Here is an 18,904-nt window from a genome sequence, read left to right as displayed (position 1 = left end):
CAACTTATTGCGCAGTGCATACAACATGTGCACAGTACACTGGCCATTTAAAAAAGCATGCCAAGAGCGCCACTTCCACTTCCGGGGTGTTCTATCTGGCAACCTCGCACCCGAAAGTATGAGTGAGCACACGGGAGTTCCATTTTCCTTCTTCTCGTTCTCGTCTCATATCCTTCATTCTTTGTTCACATATCGTGCGAATATATTTCCGTATGTCTTTGCGGTTTTTTATTTTTATTTATTTTTGGTTTTTTTTTCTGTTAATTATTTTTTCTGAACTATATGTCACTCGTATTTCTTTTGTTAATTTGTATAGGTACTTTGTCACCAGTTTTGTGTCCTTCTCACTCTTCCCTCTTCACCTCCATTTCCCTTCTCTCTCCTCTCTCCTTCTCTCTCGTCATATTTTCCTTTCTTTGTTTTTTTTTTACCATGCATATATCGTGTATATATTGTATATTTCTGTACATTTTTTTTTTCTTTTCATTAATCGCATTTCATTCTTATTTACTGGTATAGTTGTTTCGTACAATTTTTTAAGTTATTTGCAATTCTGTATTATTGAATTAATAGTGTGATATATTATTACATAGGACTCCGATACTCAGAGTATGGGTTGTTGACTAAAATAAACTTTCAAACTTTCAAACTTTCAAAACTCTAAACCAACGAGTATAGAAGCGCACGAAGCGCACTGCGTGCGCTTCTATACCGTACTCTTTGCTCTAAACCACTAAAAACCGCTCGTGTGAATTATCGGGAGGCGTCTGCGGTCTGACCATGGAGCTACTAACAGAGACAGCTCCATGGTCTGACCGTTCCTCCGTTGCCAAAGGATTCTGCAACATGATGAACGCGGAAGCACCGTGAAGCCATCACACACGAAGTCACAGCTGAGGACCTTTGTCGATATTATGCCACAGAATGTCTCACGAAATGTCTTCTAGTAATTTGTACACTGATCTACTAGTAGGCCCTACACACAGCTCTGTATAATGCACACTGATCGTGAAGGTCATCGAAAGTGTGTAACGTAAGTTGCACTTGTAAACCTGTATGGAATGTTGATGTCATTTATCATTTCTTTTCAAAGGAAAAATATTTCAATCTTCACTCTCTTCTGTGATTTTTTTTAAATTTGATTGTTTGTTTGTTTGTTTGTTTGTTTTTTTGTGTGTGTTTGTTCTTTTTCTTTTGGCTTACCGGTATGCCGAAACTCCACACAGGGGTCTTACAATCAAACTACTGTAATATTTGTTTTGTTTTGTTTAGTTTAATAGTGGTGCACATATTGTTTTAAGGTTGTTATTGATATTTTCCCCTTTTTTTTTCTTTCTTTTTTTTTTTTAGATACCAGCAGTGAAAACTTCACGAAGAGAATGAACACCATGGTATGTTATGTTCATCTCTGCAATAAAAAGTATGGTGGCCCTGAAGTACGCTCGACAACAGGTCATGTGCGCCGTGAATTTTGCGACCAGGTCGCGAAATTCGCGATTTGGGACGCGAAGTTCGTGACTCGGGACGCGAATTTTATGACCCGGGACAAATCGCGAATTTAGCGACCTGGTCGCAAAATTCACGGCGCACATGACCTAGCTGTCATCGAGCGTACTTCAGGACCACCATAAAAAAGTTCCTCCTAATACAATGTACTTATTCATCATGGTTTATTGGGTACCACGGTATTCCATTTGTTCAATAACTGTAATTATTGTGTCCATTCTATCGATAACATCCTTTCTTCATGCATGTGGGCGGGGGGGGGGGGGGGGGGGGGAGGGGGTTCCACTTTATTCACACTGTGCACACATTATAATACAGAATGAAACCTATCATTTTCTGTTGTTACTGCTGGGAAAGGGATTCTTGTTTGTACAGCCTCAATTAACTCAGCTGATTGAAACTATATTGATATATATGTGTTATGTATCAAATCTAAGTGAAAGCACCAATATTTTAAAGGCAACATAATATGTTTGTATTGTCTACCTCTTGACAATGTTCAGTATTGCACTACCAAGTGTATGAGTAGATGCATTGCACAGGTGGCCTTACTAAGTTACCCATCACACACTGCTTGTACTAAAACATTGCATAATGAGTGTTAGCATATAGAAAATTTGGATCACATTTATGAGAATTTAAATCAGAAACAGCATTCTACATCTGTCTTTCTATATGCTCAGTATATACTGCTGCTATTTTGATATTTTAATTGTATCTATACACCTCATATCACACACCATACTGCAAAGTGTACCAGTACTCAGAAAGTAAACACTCAACACGTCATTGGAATACCCAACATGCGTACCATTTCATAGAAATCTTATCAGACTTTCACAGAACTTTTTGCCATACCCCATTAACCACACATATACATTGTACATCCATCCAGCCTGCCACACAGACAGACAGACAGACACACACACACAGACACATACAAACTTATACACTTACACCCAAACAAAGATATTATACCTAATAGAAGCTTTAATCACTTTAATCAAGAGGTATCATGCCAAGATATACATGTATATCTGTCCTTTTGCAAAATATTTGGGTGCTGTTATTTTCGTGCTAGTGTCTGGTTGCGCGAAATATTGACACCGCGAAAATTTCCACTTTTACAGTATATCTTTCTCCACACACTCTTCCTTCACCCCCCCCCCCCCACACTCAAATACACCCCTATCCCTCCCACACACTCACATACACACACACACAAAAAAAAAAAACAACAACACACATGTATACATTTACAAATTATCGTCTGTTAAAGGGATGGTACAGTATTATTGGTAAAGATGAGAATTGGGCTTTTAATTTTTTGTGAGATACCAAGAAAACACTTGAGAAATAGTACAGAGCATACCATTCTATGAGGAATTCAAAGTTTACTTGATGAAAATCGGGTTTGGAATGACTGAAACATCCAAAAACAGAGTAAAACAAAGCAATCGTTAAAAAGTGTGTGTCCCACACTTTATTAGAATCGCTGTTTTGGATATCTCAGCCATTTCAAAACCAATTTTCATCAAACGTTGAATTCCTCATGGAATTACATGCTCTTTCATATAGTATTTCATAAGAAGTTTCTCATTATCTCACCAAAATTTTTTTTAGAAACTTGAAATTAGGTCTCAACCAAAACTATACGATCCCTTTAAATTAAGGTGACGGAAACATCAATTTTCTTTCCTTCAAAAACGAAGCGAGAGGGAGAGAGATAGAGAAGGAGAGAGAGAATTCTTCAAAACTAGGAAAACGATACTTCTACAGCACAAGAATTAGACAAAAATTATACAATCAGACCACCTGTGTCCACTTGGAATGGGCATCTTGCATTTACTTCTGTATGAAAGTTTTTTCTTCATTTTACATATTTACCACACAAAAAAACATATTTTTACCTTTCCTGCCACAATTATGACAGTGTTTGCATTTTCTCAATAGTGTACTTTTTGTCTTGCGTCAAAACAAAGACAAGAACAATGATATGCAACAATACAATTTCATATTCAATGCATACTGAGCTTCATACATTGGAGGTGTACAAAGAGAAGTAAAGAATTCAGAGGTCTTCATACGTGAATTCACTAAGGCAATGTATAAAATAGAGTCAAATAATATCTGTACTGTCATAGTTCAGTTACCAGAGAATCTTGGAGAAACATAGCACTCATGGTTCTAACCTTAAATCCTACAAATGGAGATTGCAGCGTTATATAACACAGAGGCCAAATCAATACAGCCTTTTTCCCCAAAAACTCCAAACAAGATTAGATGAGCCTCGTTACTTGTGTACCCTAATTTGCCTACAGAATATCTTAATCTTACATCTCGAGGATGCAACCTTGTAGATAGTTTCCTAAATTCTATCAATACCTACATCTTACAAAAAATCAAGGAAGGATTAAATGCCTCACAAATGCCTGCTTTTACACACTGGATGGAAAGGTTTTTATATTACCCTATATGCATTCAACCTTGCTTATGTCGATCTCACATAATTCTAACAATCGCCTAAGTTGAAGGTCTTTCCAAGTCCTCTTCTCTTTATATTCTATGAACATTAATCCCTCAAAAGTTGAATTTTCTTGAAGTCGAAGCTATTTCTTCAGTCCAAATAGATTTGACTTAGGCAAGGTTGACTGTAATTGCATTAGGTTTGCTGGAATAAATTGATCTTATGAATTTGAGGGGAAATTCATTACAAAGTCCCATCAAACGGCATACAGAAACTATATCGAACAATAACCCAAGCATGACATACACGCAATGACTTGCCACATCAGCGTAATATCTTGACCAAGTGCCAATTAAGTAAGGTCAAGGAAGTATCAACCATTTCACTGACTCAATCACATTACAGCCAGAGTATAGATCTTGGACATCATGAGCGAACAGTTTTCAACTTCACAACACCATGTTAGAAATAAACAACTTGCATGCATACGGAATTTGAAGAAAAAAAAAAATCAAAATACATACACACATTGCTCTTGGACCTACTACTTTATATATCTGACATTGTAACATGCCCTGCACACTCACAACTGTGTCAAAATTCTTCATTCTTAACCATGGAGCCTTCAGCATATTTCAAGAATTCTCGTTACATCCTGTTCACTGACGCAAGGAAAACAGAAATTTTAATTGACAACACAATTAACCAAAGTGCCCAACACTTTATAGGTTTGCTTTGACAAATTTGTGCCAAAGTAAACCTTGTAAGGCATCCATTTTCATCTTCTCAGTGGTGTGACTCCATATGCTAGAGCTATTAGCAGGTGCATCTCTTCATACAGGACATCAATGCATAATTTAAACTGGACATACTTCGACTTTCATGAGCTTCCTATAGATCTTCTTTCTTTCTTTTTTTTTTTTTAAATGAAAATCATATGCTTATCCATCAGTCTCCTGGTCAATGCCCTTTTAGAATTTGTGACCATCATGAGGGTAAGGGATTTGGAGTATAAAGCTTTTGTCCAGATGTCTGGAAAATCTTACAAGCAATATCTTTTTATATATCGTTTGTTTGGTGTGTTTTTTTTTTTTTGGGGGGGGGGTGCTACAGACTTACTTTCACACACTTCTATTTCAAACACAAGTTTCTGCTAAATACTCACCAATATTCTAACTGAACAGAAGTGCAGTGGAACCACAAAACAGTGACAACACAGATTACATGACAATTGCAATGCAAGATTCTAGTAGAATGCTGCATTTTAGGCATGTAGCAGACATTCAAAGGGTCTTAATGTCATCCTTTTGTCTAAATTTGTCACAGTATCATTCCATCTGCCTAATTTTGCCCAGTCAACTCTGCATTTGTCAAGTCTATTGGGGCTGAGGAATACTCATTCCTTGGGTTAGGCAATACTCCATTGGCATAATGGGATAAACCCATTTTTGTCTAATAATTCCAGTCATGTAGAAATTAATTTGATTTGTGTGACTTTAAAGATCTGTAAGATTGGCTGTAAATTTCAAACAAAACAAATACTGTCTGTATTAAAAGCTTCATTTTACATTTGTAAGACAAAACTTTCTCATCAAGGAGTATTCCTCTTTTTGAAAGCTGCATGCTGGAAAAAAAAAAAATCAAGGTATTTCTGGCTTAACGTACATATCAAGTCTACTCAGTTGAACTTTAGGGACAGTCTTGACAAGCTAACCTTTCTTACAAACATGTAAATCTTCCTCAATGTATGTTTCATATTCCTAAATATTGAGGAATCACAAGGACATCTTTCTTCCTTTGTTTGTTTGTTTTTTCCTTCTCTTTCTATCTTTTGGCCAAACATTAAAGTTGTTTTGGCTATGCTCTTTCTGACGAAGAATGACACACACAAAGAACTTCATTGCAACACCCATTGTTTGGACTACCTGTAATTACATCCCTTTTGGCAGGTAAGACATATCTGAAGAAAAAACAAAATGGAAAGCCTGTTTCCAGTGTTACACAAAGAAATTTCACTCACAGGCCTCCAAACTTTCAGTTAAACTCTTTAAGGAGCTCGGTTTATACAAAAAACATACAATTCTATGTCAATGCTTTTATGCAACAGAGGTGCCATCAAACACAAACATTACTCACTGAAATTTCATTTCTAATTTTGAATGTCAAACATTGCCATATATCTATTTCGATTGAATATTCAATTTCTTCCATATAATGGTGAAAATAGATAACCAAAAACATTTGCAATGTAAATTGCCTTTAAACTGCAGCTTTGAAATATATGTGATGTGCATTTTGTTTTAGTCGGGCAAGACAAAAAGTAGGTTCACAAACTAACTTTCATCAAGAAGCAAGATCACTACTGATGACAATAAGTGACACAACATCAAAAGCTGGAAACAAAGATTCTAATTCTACTGAATCTCACCATCGGTGTACCAACTTCACATCAAACAAGGAACATGAAATAATTCAACTGTACACTGTTTGACACGAACTGGGATGGACAAATATCATGCTTTTCCTTCAACCCTGTTTTAGAGTTGAAGTCCTACTCAACTGATTTTACTCAATTTCATTGATCTTTTATACTAAAGTCTGTGTAAAAAAAAAAAAAAAAAAAAAAAAAAAATATATATATATATATATAAACAAGACCAAGTAGCAAGGGGATTCGTCCAGTAGGAAGGCTGGTCCAATGATGATATATTCAAATACCCCGTAATTAATTGCATGTGGCTTCACCACTGATCTCCATAGAGTGTCCTCACAGCCGAAGAATCTCAATCGCAGTAGAACATTGTCGATGAGCATACACTTCAATGCACATATTTTCGTCGACAGGCAAGCAGGCTGCGGTTTTCGAATGTACTGCAGTTGGTAGCAAGTGAAGATCAATTTAATCGAGCCGCCCTCCTCCCCACACACTTCCAGGTCTTCAATATGCAAACTAATTTAATGGACTTGGCTAGATCTTTATCTTCGAATCCACCTGGGGCTTGGCCAGTCGGTGGAGAAGCAAAGATGAGAAGCAAGATGGCACTCTTGTAGCCTTAGGAGAGGTATTAACACTTTGCAGAGTGAAAAAAATATATGCACTGACAACATGTACATTTACGACAAACGGGCAAAGTGTCCTATACTTTTAGTAGGAGAGCTTTGGGAAATATCCTCTTTAAACAGCACATAATAGTCAAGTTGACTCTGACAATTAGTTTGACTCTGCTTTCAGAACTCGCGAACACAAGGCATGTTTAATACTTTGTTCTACATGCTGATAAAACATAACAACAACCAAGGGGGAGGGGGAGAGAAAGGAAGAAAAGACTGTCTGCATCTGTTTGGGCAACGAAACAATAACATCTCAGAGGTAAAATTCATACAATATCCAGTTTCTCTCGCTAAGCAAGTAGACAAGTTGGTCAGATTTTACATTTTCCAAGGTAAATAATTTTTAACAGACACATTCCTGTGACAGCTGCTGAAAATGTCACTCTCCTACATAATCATTTGATAAGTCACTCAGTATCTGCTGGGGGGAGGTTGGCTGGAGATATCACTTTCATACGATTCTTTAATAGATGAATACCGTATGAAATACTAGACAACAGGAAGAAAAGAGCCATCCCGCGTAGCTTGAAATCAATCTTTATATCGTGGTATTATCCTCTGAAAGAGACAGGTAGTTTCTCAGCAGTGGGTAATATATTATTGGTTGATTAAGAATGCTGTCTATAAAGTGTCACACATGGCTTCCTCTATCAAAACAAAACAAAACAAAGAATGAGGCCAAGGAAAATAGACTGCAGCAAAACACAGCAACTGCAAAAGTCATTTATCTTCAGCCAAGGGGGGGGGGGGGGGGGGGGGGTGGGAGGATTTATTTTTTGTGCATTTGTTCATAAGAGAAGTGCAACTGAATGCGTTCCAGAGTACATTCAATGCACTATCGGCAATGACATTTTGCAAAGTGACTCAGCGAAAATACAATGAGAAAGCAACATGCACTAGAATGATGGTAGAGCTTCAGCTACAATGATCAAAAGGGCCTTCAAACATCTCAGAGACATTTCATGCCTATGTGTTAGCAAGGAAAGGGAGGGGGGGGGGGTGTAAAGGAGAAGGAAATAGTTTCTTCTACCACTAGTATGCATACTTAAGTGTATGTACGTATTTCATGGTCACTGCAAAACATGTGGGATGTGCATGGGCTGAATAATAGTGGACAAAATTTCGCCGGTTCACATAAACATTTGATATTTTGATTCTTTTGGGAGAGGGCACAGTGTCATATATCTTTGGCATAGCCTACCCTGGCCACAGCCTGGCAGTGACCCGCCGCCTGGCACAAAGACAGAGATTTGAGAAGTCTGTACGCGGGTATATAGCCACGCGATAGTGCTCTGGGGACGACTTCGCAAACCATATCATTATACACATTGATATGCACCAAAACACATTTTACATTAAACTCAACACTTCAGTGCACTAGTTTGATTCCCGCAAGCTCTGTCTTTTTTTTCCTTTTTGTTTATAAAACTGAAAGAAAATAAATGAACATTCCATTCAAATAGCTGCACAGAGACATCGGTCAACACCAAAATGTTCATCATTACGCATCACCGACGAACAATTTTCTGCCGTGTACCGCCATCTTCCGGGGGCACCCACGGCAGGTACACAGACTGGTGCTTGACTCACCAGATAGGGGACACATTACAGCACATATTCATGATCAAAATAATGACATTGCCTCAAAGGAACAACATAGGTTTCCTTCGACTCATATTAATGAAAGTATTTTCATCTTCCAGCTATGTACAAAACTTGATATTCATCCTATAATAACAGTTATCATTCCTGCAACACATTCCTGGTTTCCATCACTGACCATGCTTCTGACACATCCGAGAAGCCGCAATATACCGATCGTAACTCTTCTTTCTTAATTTGTATCTCAGAATTAATTTACATCTTCTTTTTAGCAATTTACAGGCCAGTACACTTTTAGTTCAATTTAAAAATATACATTTCCAAGTGTGAACCAAGGCTTCAACGACGTCCATTTCATATCTGATTTCTCCGACAACTATAAATGAAATGAGACAGACATAAATATCACATCTTCCACTCACAAGCCACTCTAGTCTTTGGCTTAAATAAGAAAATAAAACAAAAATAAAAAAAAGTTACAGACTAACAGGCAAAACAGCTTACATTTGAACAAAGTAATTTTTGACAACAAAGTGATTTTCTGACACCGAATAGAAGAGCCCACAGGTGGAAATGGCTAGCATTCTTTTAGAGCTCCAAGACTACCACGAACGTGAAATCAATAGCACCTCAACAACAATAATGGCCAATATAAGCAACCACTTTATTTCCCTTCGCCAACACTTTGTTGACTGCAAATACCTTTCTTGTCAAATCTGCAAGTCTGAATGACAGCTCTCAACGTTGCATGAAAGAAACACTGGCTCTCACCATCAAAAGATTCAATTACCTTTCAGGTAAAATCCCTGGTTGATTTTTCACTACGAAGAGATACCACAACCACGATATATCTCTCACCCTATTCTTCGCCCCCTGCCCCCCTTTTTATTTTTCCCTCCTGTACATCTCTGGATCTGTTTTAACAGTCAAAATCACATCGTGTAAGCTCCAGAGCCCACACAAAGAACTGATAACATTCTTTTGTTTGAAAGAAGACCACCTGGTGTGTGGCTGAGCACAATCTCCTCCTCTACAATATCAGTTCTGCACGACTATGAAAGGTTTTCTGGTTGCACTATTCAAAGGAGGACAAAGATATACTCTGTACAAGACAAAATTGTGGTCCCTTGCTTCAGTTTCCAGAAATAAGTAACCTGTTTGGCAATCGAAAGTGAAAGCAATCGTGTTTTGACTCCCCGCTGCTTAACATGAGATGCTAAATACAAGCTAAGTTGAAATCGCTATCATCTTTCATGCCACGAGTATAAAAACCTGTCCGGACTATCTGGCCTACTTTGGGTTCTAATAGGTTGTCATCATTGCATATCTGTATTTGGAGTCTTGGCAAATATACTCTAATGATATCTAAGGGGAAAGGGAAACCCCTCACTGTATCCTACATTCTGAGCTAGAAATACGAATAAATCATTCCCAAATCTTTTCCATACTTCCCTTGCCTGCAATATTCAAGGCTCCCTGTATACGAGTGATTTCAAGAAAAAGAAATGGTGTTGGTGTTAACCTCCTATTTGTATGGTACCTGCACAGCCATAGTCCCACTTGAACAATTACGGTCTGGTCAGCAACGTGCATATCATTGGTCAGACGGTCAAGTCCAGTGGCTTGGAATACACTCTCAATGGAACATACACAATCACTCAAAAAATGTTCTTTCTGAACACATCAAATCTCATATTGCAACAGAGACTTCCAAAGAAACTCACTTCAGGCTCTTAAACAGTTTTTGTCAAAATAATTTGCCTCACAACAGTACTACAAAAAAAGAAAAAAAAAATGAGAAAAAATATGAGATAGAAATAGCCAAAGTTGTTCTTTGTCTTCCATTTCCGATCACTCAGAGGATTATTTCCCTGCGAAACGAACCCTCCAAAGAGATAGCATCCTATGCTGTAAATGATAGCTGTGTGAGAGAGAGAGAGAGATAGAGATAAAGGTGGATCGGTGATAAGGCCCTGGTTTAGCTGGGTGGCTTCTCCTGGAAGAGGTACAGGTTATTGGTGGCCGCCACCGCCAGTATATTCTCCCTGGGGTGCCAGGCCGTGTGCAGAATCTTGCGGTTGAAGTCCAGGCTGTCCACGCTGATCTCGTCCTTCTTGCGCTTGCCGCCGGTGCTGACGCGCCGCGGTTTGAGCACCTGCAGTGGCTTGGTGTTCTCGCGGGACGCCTCCAGGGTCACGTCGCGGCTCGTGCTGCGGTCGAATATCCTGAAGAAGTTGTTGTACGACCCGGTCATGATTGCACTGCGAGCCAGAGGAGAAAAAAAAGGCAAGTTGTACAGGTTAATGATGAACGATTCTTCTGATGTATCAAATTCAACAGAAGACTAATGTCAGGAAATGGGAGATAGACAACAAAGTAAATAAGTAAAGCAGGTACAGAAATGGCTCCAAAAAATTATAGTGAGGTATAAAGGGTGCAAAACAAGCTTCTAACTTTATATCATGAATGCAACAAAGATCATTCATACTGCTAAGAATTGTTCTTGTTGAAAGCATCAAACTGTACGTGCGTATTTCACAATCTCAAAGTCATAATTTACCATTTGCAGATGAAATAAAAACCCAGCATTAGTGCTTTAAAATAGTTCTAAAATGTGTGTCATGGATAGAAACAACCACTGTAAAAATTTGAATACGTATAATCGATGTTAAGTGTTGTTAAATATACAAAATGTGAACAATAGTTATAATAAGAATATTTCCAGACTAAACCGTCTACAGTTATGGTTTATTGAGAAAAACACTGATATCTCCTTATATTTTAGGCTTTATTGTGATTGTGATTTTATATGGTACGATGTTTTGTGACACGAGACCAACACTTATGCATCAAATGTGATATCTTAAACATTTTTGAAATCACTGCTCCCAAAGGTAAACAGGACCTTTAAATTCTTCTTCTTCCTACTGTACTCCATGTTTAATACTGACACTCGGCTGTCTGTGAGTCAGTCAATCATCTACAAATGTTGCTACGGTGTGCCTCTGCTATATTTCATTATTCTCACAATAGGTCTACAGTACATCTTCTCAATGTGAGATGACAGCTTCACATGATGACTAGAAATGAAATCACATATACAGTTGAACCTCTATTATCCGGCCTCCCTTTATCCGGATCTCTCTATTATCCGGACGCAATCTCGCCGTGATTTTTTAAATCTTTTTTTAATAATTACAGGAGGAAAGGGGGATTCCCAACGGATACATTTCTTAATAATTATTTAGGTAAATCATCCCAAGAATTTATAAAAGAAAATGATTTCATTCTTGCAAACACGAACCTCTATTTTGGGGTCTGTTACTGTGTGTAACAATGAAAAGGTTGCAGTATACACATTACTACATGTGGTACTACAATGGGCTATACACCAGTACAGTGTACATGTGTATGTATATGTAGACTCTACATGTATAAAGCATTGAGTCTCCCGTATCCGGCCAAATCCCTTATCCGGACGAGCCCCGGTCCCGACTTGTCCGGATACGAGAGGTTCAACTGTATTTGAAAGCTTGACAGAGTAAACCCCATATGTGTGGAGCGGCTATACATTCCTTGAATCAAGATTCATTTGGACGGCAAAAGTGTTTCAGAGACAAAGGTTCTATTGGGAAAGATTTGGACCTTGGGGTCAAAAGGTCAAATGAGAATGCTGAAATCCCCAGTAATTGCTGCAGTAATGCATGCACAAACCATGTTATCAAGTGTATACATGGAATGTTTTCACAGGTATGGAGAAAACAGTGTTAATGTCAGCATTAAAGATATTCTATAGAGTAGGTATATTACGCTGCCTATGACGCACATCCACAGGGAAAGCTTACCTGTCTGTGCCGTTCCAGACGCATTCAAACTTGTCGAATATGCAGTCGTTTTCGTAGAGGGAGCAGAGCTTGCTCCGTAGGTACTCGTGGACGGGAAAGGTCTCGACTGGCTTGGTATCCATCAGAAGGTCCCACACCTATCATGGAGGATAGAACAACAGAGTTAATAATTTTATGTTATTTGAAGGTTTCCATAGTGACATATCATTAAGTGGTGGTGATCTGGCCAATCAGAGACATGCACTCTAGGGAACCCAGTTGTTTGGATCCCGCCTGAGTGTGTACGTATGGTTCCACAACATCAACAATTGCTCCCATGAAATATCTGCACGTCAAGTCAGCAATTGTTGCAGGAGCAAATGTGTCACAGTTTGTTTATGTGTATTGACCGATTCTGTGACGCGCTATGTGTATTTTTGGCATGGGCAGCGCCATTACGCGGTGTCTCAGCCGACCCCCCCTTCCCACTCCCCCACCCCTCTCCCTACATTAGCACGCGCGCAGAATGAAAAACTGATGCATGGTTGCTTTAGCCAATGGGCGTCTCGTACTGAGTGCGCGAATGCTTGCTTAGTGCGCGAACCTTTGTTACAAGTGCGCGATAAACATGTTGCCCTGGGGGTGGGGGAGAGCAGGGGGGGTCGGCTGAGACACCGCAATTTGAGCTCATGGCTGCGCCCAGTGCCATAAAATGTCTGCTGCCCTCAACGAACCCGAATCGGTCAATATATAGCCTTTCATTCCTATCAACCACTCACTCTTCCCCAAGGATGGGAAGACCATGCTAATCAAAACATCGACATGGAGTAGGTCTTTTTCAGACCACACTCACATCCAAGAAAGTATACTGTAAAAGTGGAAATTTTCGTGGTGTTGAAATTTTCACGCATTTCGCATAACCAGAAACTAGCGCAAAAATAAAAGCACAAGAATATTTTTGGTTGCCATATGTTCCAGTAGTTTATGTCTTGATTCTGCAGAATTAAAAACCCACAACACTCTTCTTACCTGGCCGAGCATGAAATATTAATAGCGCGATAATATCCACTTTTACAGTACATGGAGTACAGCGAAACCACGCAGTGATACTTTGTTTTCATTGTTGTTGTTTTGGGGAACAGGTATACTGGACAAAAGAGTGTTATGAATCACAACCCTGTTCACATACACATATTGTTAAACCACCGTATGGCTATCACTACAGAGAGGCATAACAACAAGTCTCTATAGACAGTTGACCACTGTGGATGGGTTGGCAGACAATTTGATTTTCAGTTATTTACTTTTTTCAGAAATAAAAGAGTGCAAAAGACAGTATTTTTTCCTGTAAATCTTTGTACTCTTGGTTACAAATGCCATCTCTTCTTGGAAAAGCCATCACGCGAGATGCTAAAAATTGTGTCACATAGAACCTAGAAATTTGTACACATACCAACTGTGCTAATAAGGCTCAATTAGGAGTTAGTAGTTTCTACACATAAGATGAAGTACAGCCCACAGGGGGGACAAATTACACGCCAGCCATATGCAACCCACATAACTGTTTTCAGGGGAGTGAAAGACAAGTAGTCCCTTTGACAGTAAGGTGGCCACTCGGATACATACTATTTTAATCAACATTATGTGACAGCTGGTAACTTACGTCCAATTTGCTCATTCGTAGAGTGCTCTTATAGACTCTATGGTTTCAGTCCTTTGAAGCCATACGTTGCTCAGTGAACTCTAAATGCTCGATACTTAATAACCCTGAGGCAAACCATTATGCTTTACTGCACAGTTTCCCTCATACACTGTACCTGACTTCTAATCAGCTGCACTACTTCAAGAGATTTACCAGGTGCCATTGTGCCTGCATAACATCCAAAATAAAAGTGCGCTGATCTCTACCTTTTGAACTTGTCTGCATGTAACAACTCCCCTGTTTTACAAGCACCAGTACCCTTTGTTCTGAAAACAATGGAGGTTTAGCAGGAACTTTAAATAGCATTCCACTACCCAGGGATCTCTTCCTGCCTTCTTCCTTTGATTCTGAAACTAACCCTGTGATGGGTGTGTAGGACAATACACAAAACCTTGCCATCATTTGACAGCCAAAGGATATAGTGTTTTTAAACAGTCAATACAGGGGGGCAGAATTTCCTGTTAGACACTAGTTAAGACGGTTTAGTCAGCCTGTATGAGGAATGTTTTACATGGTTTTGAACTCTCCAAATAGCTCTAAACAATTTGTTACACATTTGTTGTTGATCATCATATATACTGCAATTCACACTTACACTCTGCATGGTATTTTATAAGGCTGTTACATGTACATGTTTAATGTACATTATAATGCAAACATGTCGATTGTAATCTGTTTTTCATAATTGAAACAATAAATCATTTGATGCTTACCCATGCCACACTCGTACACACACATACATACCTACAAAGAATGTATGCAACACAATGTCTAGCAATTCAAAGTTAGACATACATGTACATAGCCCTTTTGAAATGCACTGGACTGGAGGTTTAACCCGCGGAAGACTAGTTTTGAGTGTACTTGGGCAGGCATCTATGGGAAATGTGTGTTATAGCAAAATCAACTCATTTCCAGTGGTTCAAAATAATGCCACAGCTCTCTCATACTGAAAAATTTATTGAGAGCATGGGAATTTTATTGGACCTTAACAATTTTTGAAACATATACAGGGTACAACTACCTCTGAGGACACAATCTTTGCTGTGTAGTGTCTCATATCCTTCTATGGGACAATACATATCATTGAAAATTTAAGAGATTATCATGAGGTTAAATGTAGTACGCCACTTTCACTGACTACTGCAGCAAGAGAAGCGCTTCAAAAGTTCTCGCCTGCGATGTTTTCTTTCAAGAAAGCTGTCTACAAATTTCACAGGAATTCTGCAAAAACGAGCAGCACCAACCTTCACAGAAAGGTAGTCTCTGGATATAAGGTATCGTCCGCTGTGGCTGAACCTGACATCTGATATCGAAGAAATGATTTCTGAGAAGAATGACCTATTGCTCGGATCCTCTGGCTCTTCGAGGACTGAAAAAAAAAAGAAGAAAAATGAATACAAATAAGCGAATGCCTTGTGGGATATCACAATATGTGACCCTGCGTCACAAAACCAACAAAAAGTATGCCAGACATGGATTTCTGAATATGAGCAGATTCTGAAAGAGCAGACTTTAAGCTTTAAAGTGATATATAACTCAATTCAAATGGGCTCTCCTAACCTATCTAGATATTCTAAAGAAAGTATGCATTCTGGAAAAGTGTGGACTGAGAAAAGAGGCTCTGAAGTATACAGTCCATTAAGCATTTAATCTTTACTACCAAGCCCTGCTAGCTGCGCAATGAATGGGACAAAAAAACAGGATGTAACTCCTTGGCAACAACAATGAAGGGATTACCAGAATAAGCTGATACTAAGTATGCTCTAGTAACACATTCTGACTATGACTATTACACCAACTTTCAAAGCAGTACCATAATCCTTTAAAATGCTATTAGAGATGCAATTAAAGAGTGTGTAAGGGATTATCAAGGAATGAAAAGGAGTCTCCAAGACATACCCAATTACACTATTCTACAAAAAAAGTGTTCTACAAAAACTGCTAAAAACACAACTTCCCATTTCTTTTATGATCCCAAACTTTGATATAATGAGAAAAAGAATCACTCTTTCAGAAAACTAGGTCGACCTGTTTCACCTATTTTGAGTCCTCACGTAAAATCAGGGCATGCAACTTTTTGTTGGTTTTGCGATGCGCAGTCACATATAATCTTTCGCAACATGCACCTAGCATGTATCAGCACATCTGGAAGACATCAGCATTGCTCTTAGTATTACAAATAATTATGATTATACAACCACAACAATTCTACCTTCAATATGTGCCCACTCATGCATGACTCAACAGATCATTCTCATTTTCACTCAGAAGTTATTAGAGTGTAGAGACACCACTGCAAAACTATTTTGCTTGTTCAAATGCCTTTTTGTTTCAAAGTTTATACCATCTGATGGGGGAGGGGGTTACTTTTTTGTTGTGATGTTTTTGCCATTACTGCAGTGGCCTCATACAGTTGATATTAATGACATTAAAGGGTGTGTACAGTTCTGGTCGAGGTGAGGATTTAGCTTTTAGCGTTTTGCGAGATATTCAGAAACCACTCTATGAGATGTCAAAGAGCATGCAATTCTAAGGGGTATCAAAAGTTTATTTGATGAAAATCGCTTTTGAAATGGCCGAGATATCCAAAAACAAGGTGAAACAAAGAGATCCTAATAAAAGGCATGGCCTGTCACCTTTCACTATTATCACTTTTTTGGATATCTCAGCCATTTGAAAACCAATTTTCATCAAACAAACATTGAATCCTTCTTAAAATTACATGCTCTTTCATATTTCATAAGAGGTTTCTCATTATCTCACTTAGGAATGTTCTAAACATGAATCCCCACCTCAACCAGTACTGTACAATCCCTTTAAAGGGGCATAGTCCCGGTAGTGTAGAGGGCGCTGTTGATGATACTGCCGATCACCGTTAGCATTTGATACGAAGATTACCGAAGTTGAACTGTCATCAAGAGTAAAGTGCGTTGCTGTTACTAAGTAACGTTGCCTGCGTTGTCTTGTCTGCGCATCGCGCAGTCTGTAGTAATGCCAGGGTGCGTGCATATGCGCTTGTTATTATGACATCACAAAAGAAGTTTGCTAAAGCTGTCTTCCCCCTCAGCCGAATCAGCCGAACTGTGCTCCAACCACTGACTACAGTGAATCGGACTTCTTCGGACTCGGGGGAAGTGGGCCAAAGCGTAAGTGCTAAAGAGGAGTCGATACCGTAGGTTTCTATAGGAAACTTGCGCCGTCGGCCCGCGTATGCATTTGACTAAAACACCGGGACCATGCATATTGCGTATATCTAGTGGGAAGGGCTCATACAGTTACAGTTTGATGCCTGAAATTCAGCATTTTCACGTTCAGCATCCCTGAAGGCAGCTTGTAGTCTCTGAGAATACCCCTCCTCCTCCCCCCCCCCCCCCATTTGAATGATCATTTTGTGTTTTATCGAAGCATATAACAGATACAAAATAATCATGTGACATTTCTTCATATTTCTGTGATTTCTTGGATGATTTTATCCACGAATTGTTTATACAATAGGAAATAGACATTTCATTACATTTCATGTTTACTTTACACTAGATGTCCCAAATGAAATGAAAAAAAAAAAAACCCACACCAAATGTATTTGACAAAACATCAAATCACTACTAAGAGATATTACAATATATATATATATACAATATATACAGATATATATATATACAAAAACAAACAGTTTAATGTAGCTAATGATTTTCTGCAAATAAAGCTGACTTCCATCATAACATGCAGATATGAAAAATTGCCAAGAACACAGGAAATAAATTTCAGTCAGAGAATGTCTTTGGCTGTAGTTAGATGGTCAGAAATCAGTTTTCCACAGGAAATGCAGCAATATTTAGGTGTCGGAGCATTTCTTCACACTATGATCCATATTTTTGCATTTGTATTCATTTCTATATTTTGGACCATTTTACAGAGCAAAACAAATGATCCACACGTACAGGTCATACACATACACATCTTCATTATACTATTTCCAACTTTCCTGACATCTTTCAAAGTTTGGAAGTTGGTACATGTACTCACTTCTTGAGCTCTGGTCACATAGTGCCGACTGGCGCATGTCACATAACCTAATAGTTCCTTTGCTACTGCTATACACAAATAAATTACAATCCTTTGGGTGGAACTCTGCTGCTGTGATGACCTCCGTAAGGTCCTCCATGTTGGCAGGTTTGATATCTACAATGTCTGAGGGACAGAGGGTTAAGGACGAAACAACAATGAGAGGATTCCCACGTACACAAACTAGCGGGATATAAATCTCAAGATTTGCATCGCGATCGCAATCTTAAGATTTTTGCATGTGCGGACACAAAAATCCCACAAATTAGGGCAATCAGCATCGCAATGCTAATCCCCCCCCCCCCCAAAAAAAAAAAAAAAAAAAAAAGAAGAAGTAAATCTTGAGCTTATTTCTAAATTAGCACACTAATCTGCCCTGCAGTAACAGTGTGAATGCTGGACGAAATAATCTCAAGATTTTATATCCCATCATTGAAAGTACACACCATAAGAGTGTTCGCACCACATGACTGTGAGGCACAAGAACAATAGATTTATTGATTTATCAATCAGCGGTTTAAATAGTGGGCTATTTCAGTCCCTGTGAACGCTTGCAAAAAATCTATAGACTAGGAGCGCGATCCTCATCCCAATATTTCTGACCATGTGAACACTTGGAAAAAA

At 38.7% G+C, this 18,904-nt stretch overlaps 1 protein-coding gene across 1 annotated transcript in view; it reads right to left on the bottom strand.

Annotated features, from left to right (window-relative positions):
* Positions 1 to 10,451: 10,451 nt before the first annotated feature.
* LOC140241352 (serine/threonine-protein phosphatase 2A 55 kDa regulatory subunit B delta isoform-like) overlaps positions 10,452 to 18,904 on the bottom strand; it is a 33,360-nt gene continuing 24,907 nt past the window's right edge. Inside the window, exons 6-9 of the mRNA XM_072321086.1 lie at positions 18,242 to 18,406; positions 15,460 to 15,584; positions 12,532 to 12,668; positions 10,452 to 10,947 (exon numbers count right to left, since the gene is read on the bottom strand). Of these exons, the coding sequence (XP_072177187.1) occupies positions 10,665 to 10,947; positions 12,532 to 12,668; positions 15,460 to 15,584; positions 18,242 to 18,406 (710 nt within the window). The 3' untranslated portion in view covers positions 10,452 to 10,664. The remainder of the gene's footprint in view (positions 10,948 to 12,531; positions 12,669 to 15,459; positions 15,585 to 18,241; positions 18,407 to 18,904) is intronic.

The sequence above is a fragment of the Diadema setosum genome, chromosome 18, assembly GCF_964275005.1.
Source record: "Diadema setosum chromosome 18, eeDiaSeto1, whole genome shotgun sequence".
Classification (NCBI taxonomy): Eukaryota; Metazoa; Echinodermata; class Echinoidea; order Diadematoida; family Diadematidae; genus Diadema; species Diadema setosum.
Note: the sequence above shows the minus strand (reverse complement) of the source record. Positions and strands in the feature narration are given on the sequence as shown.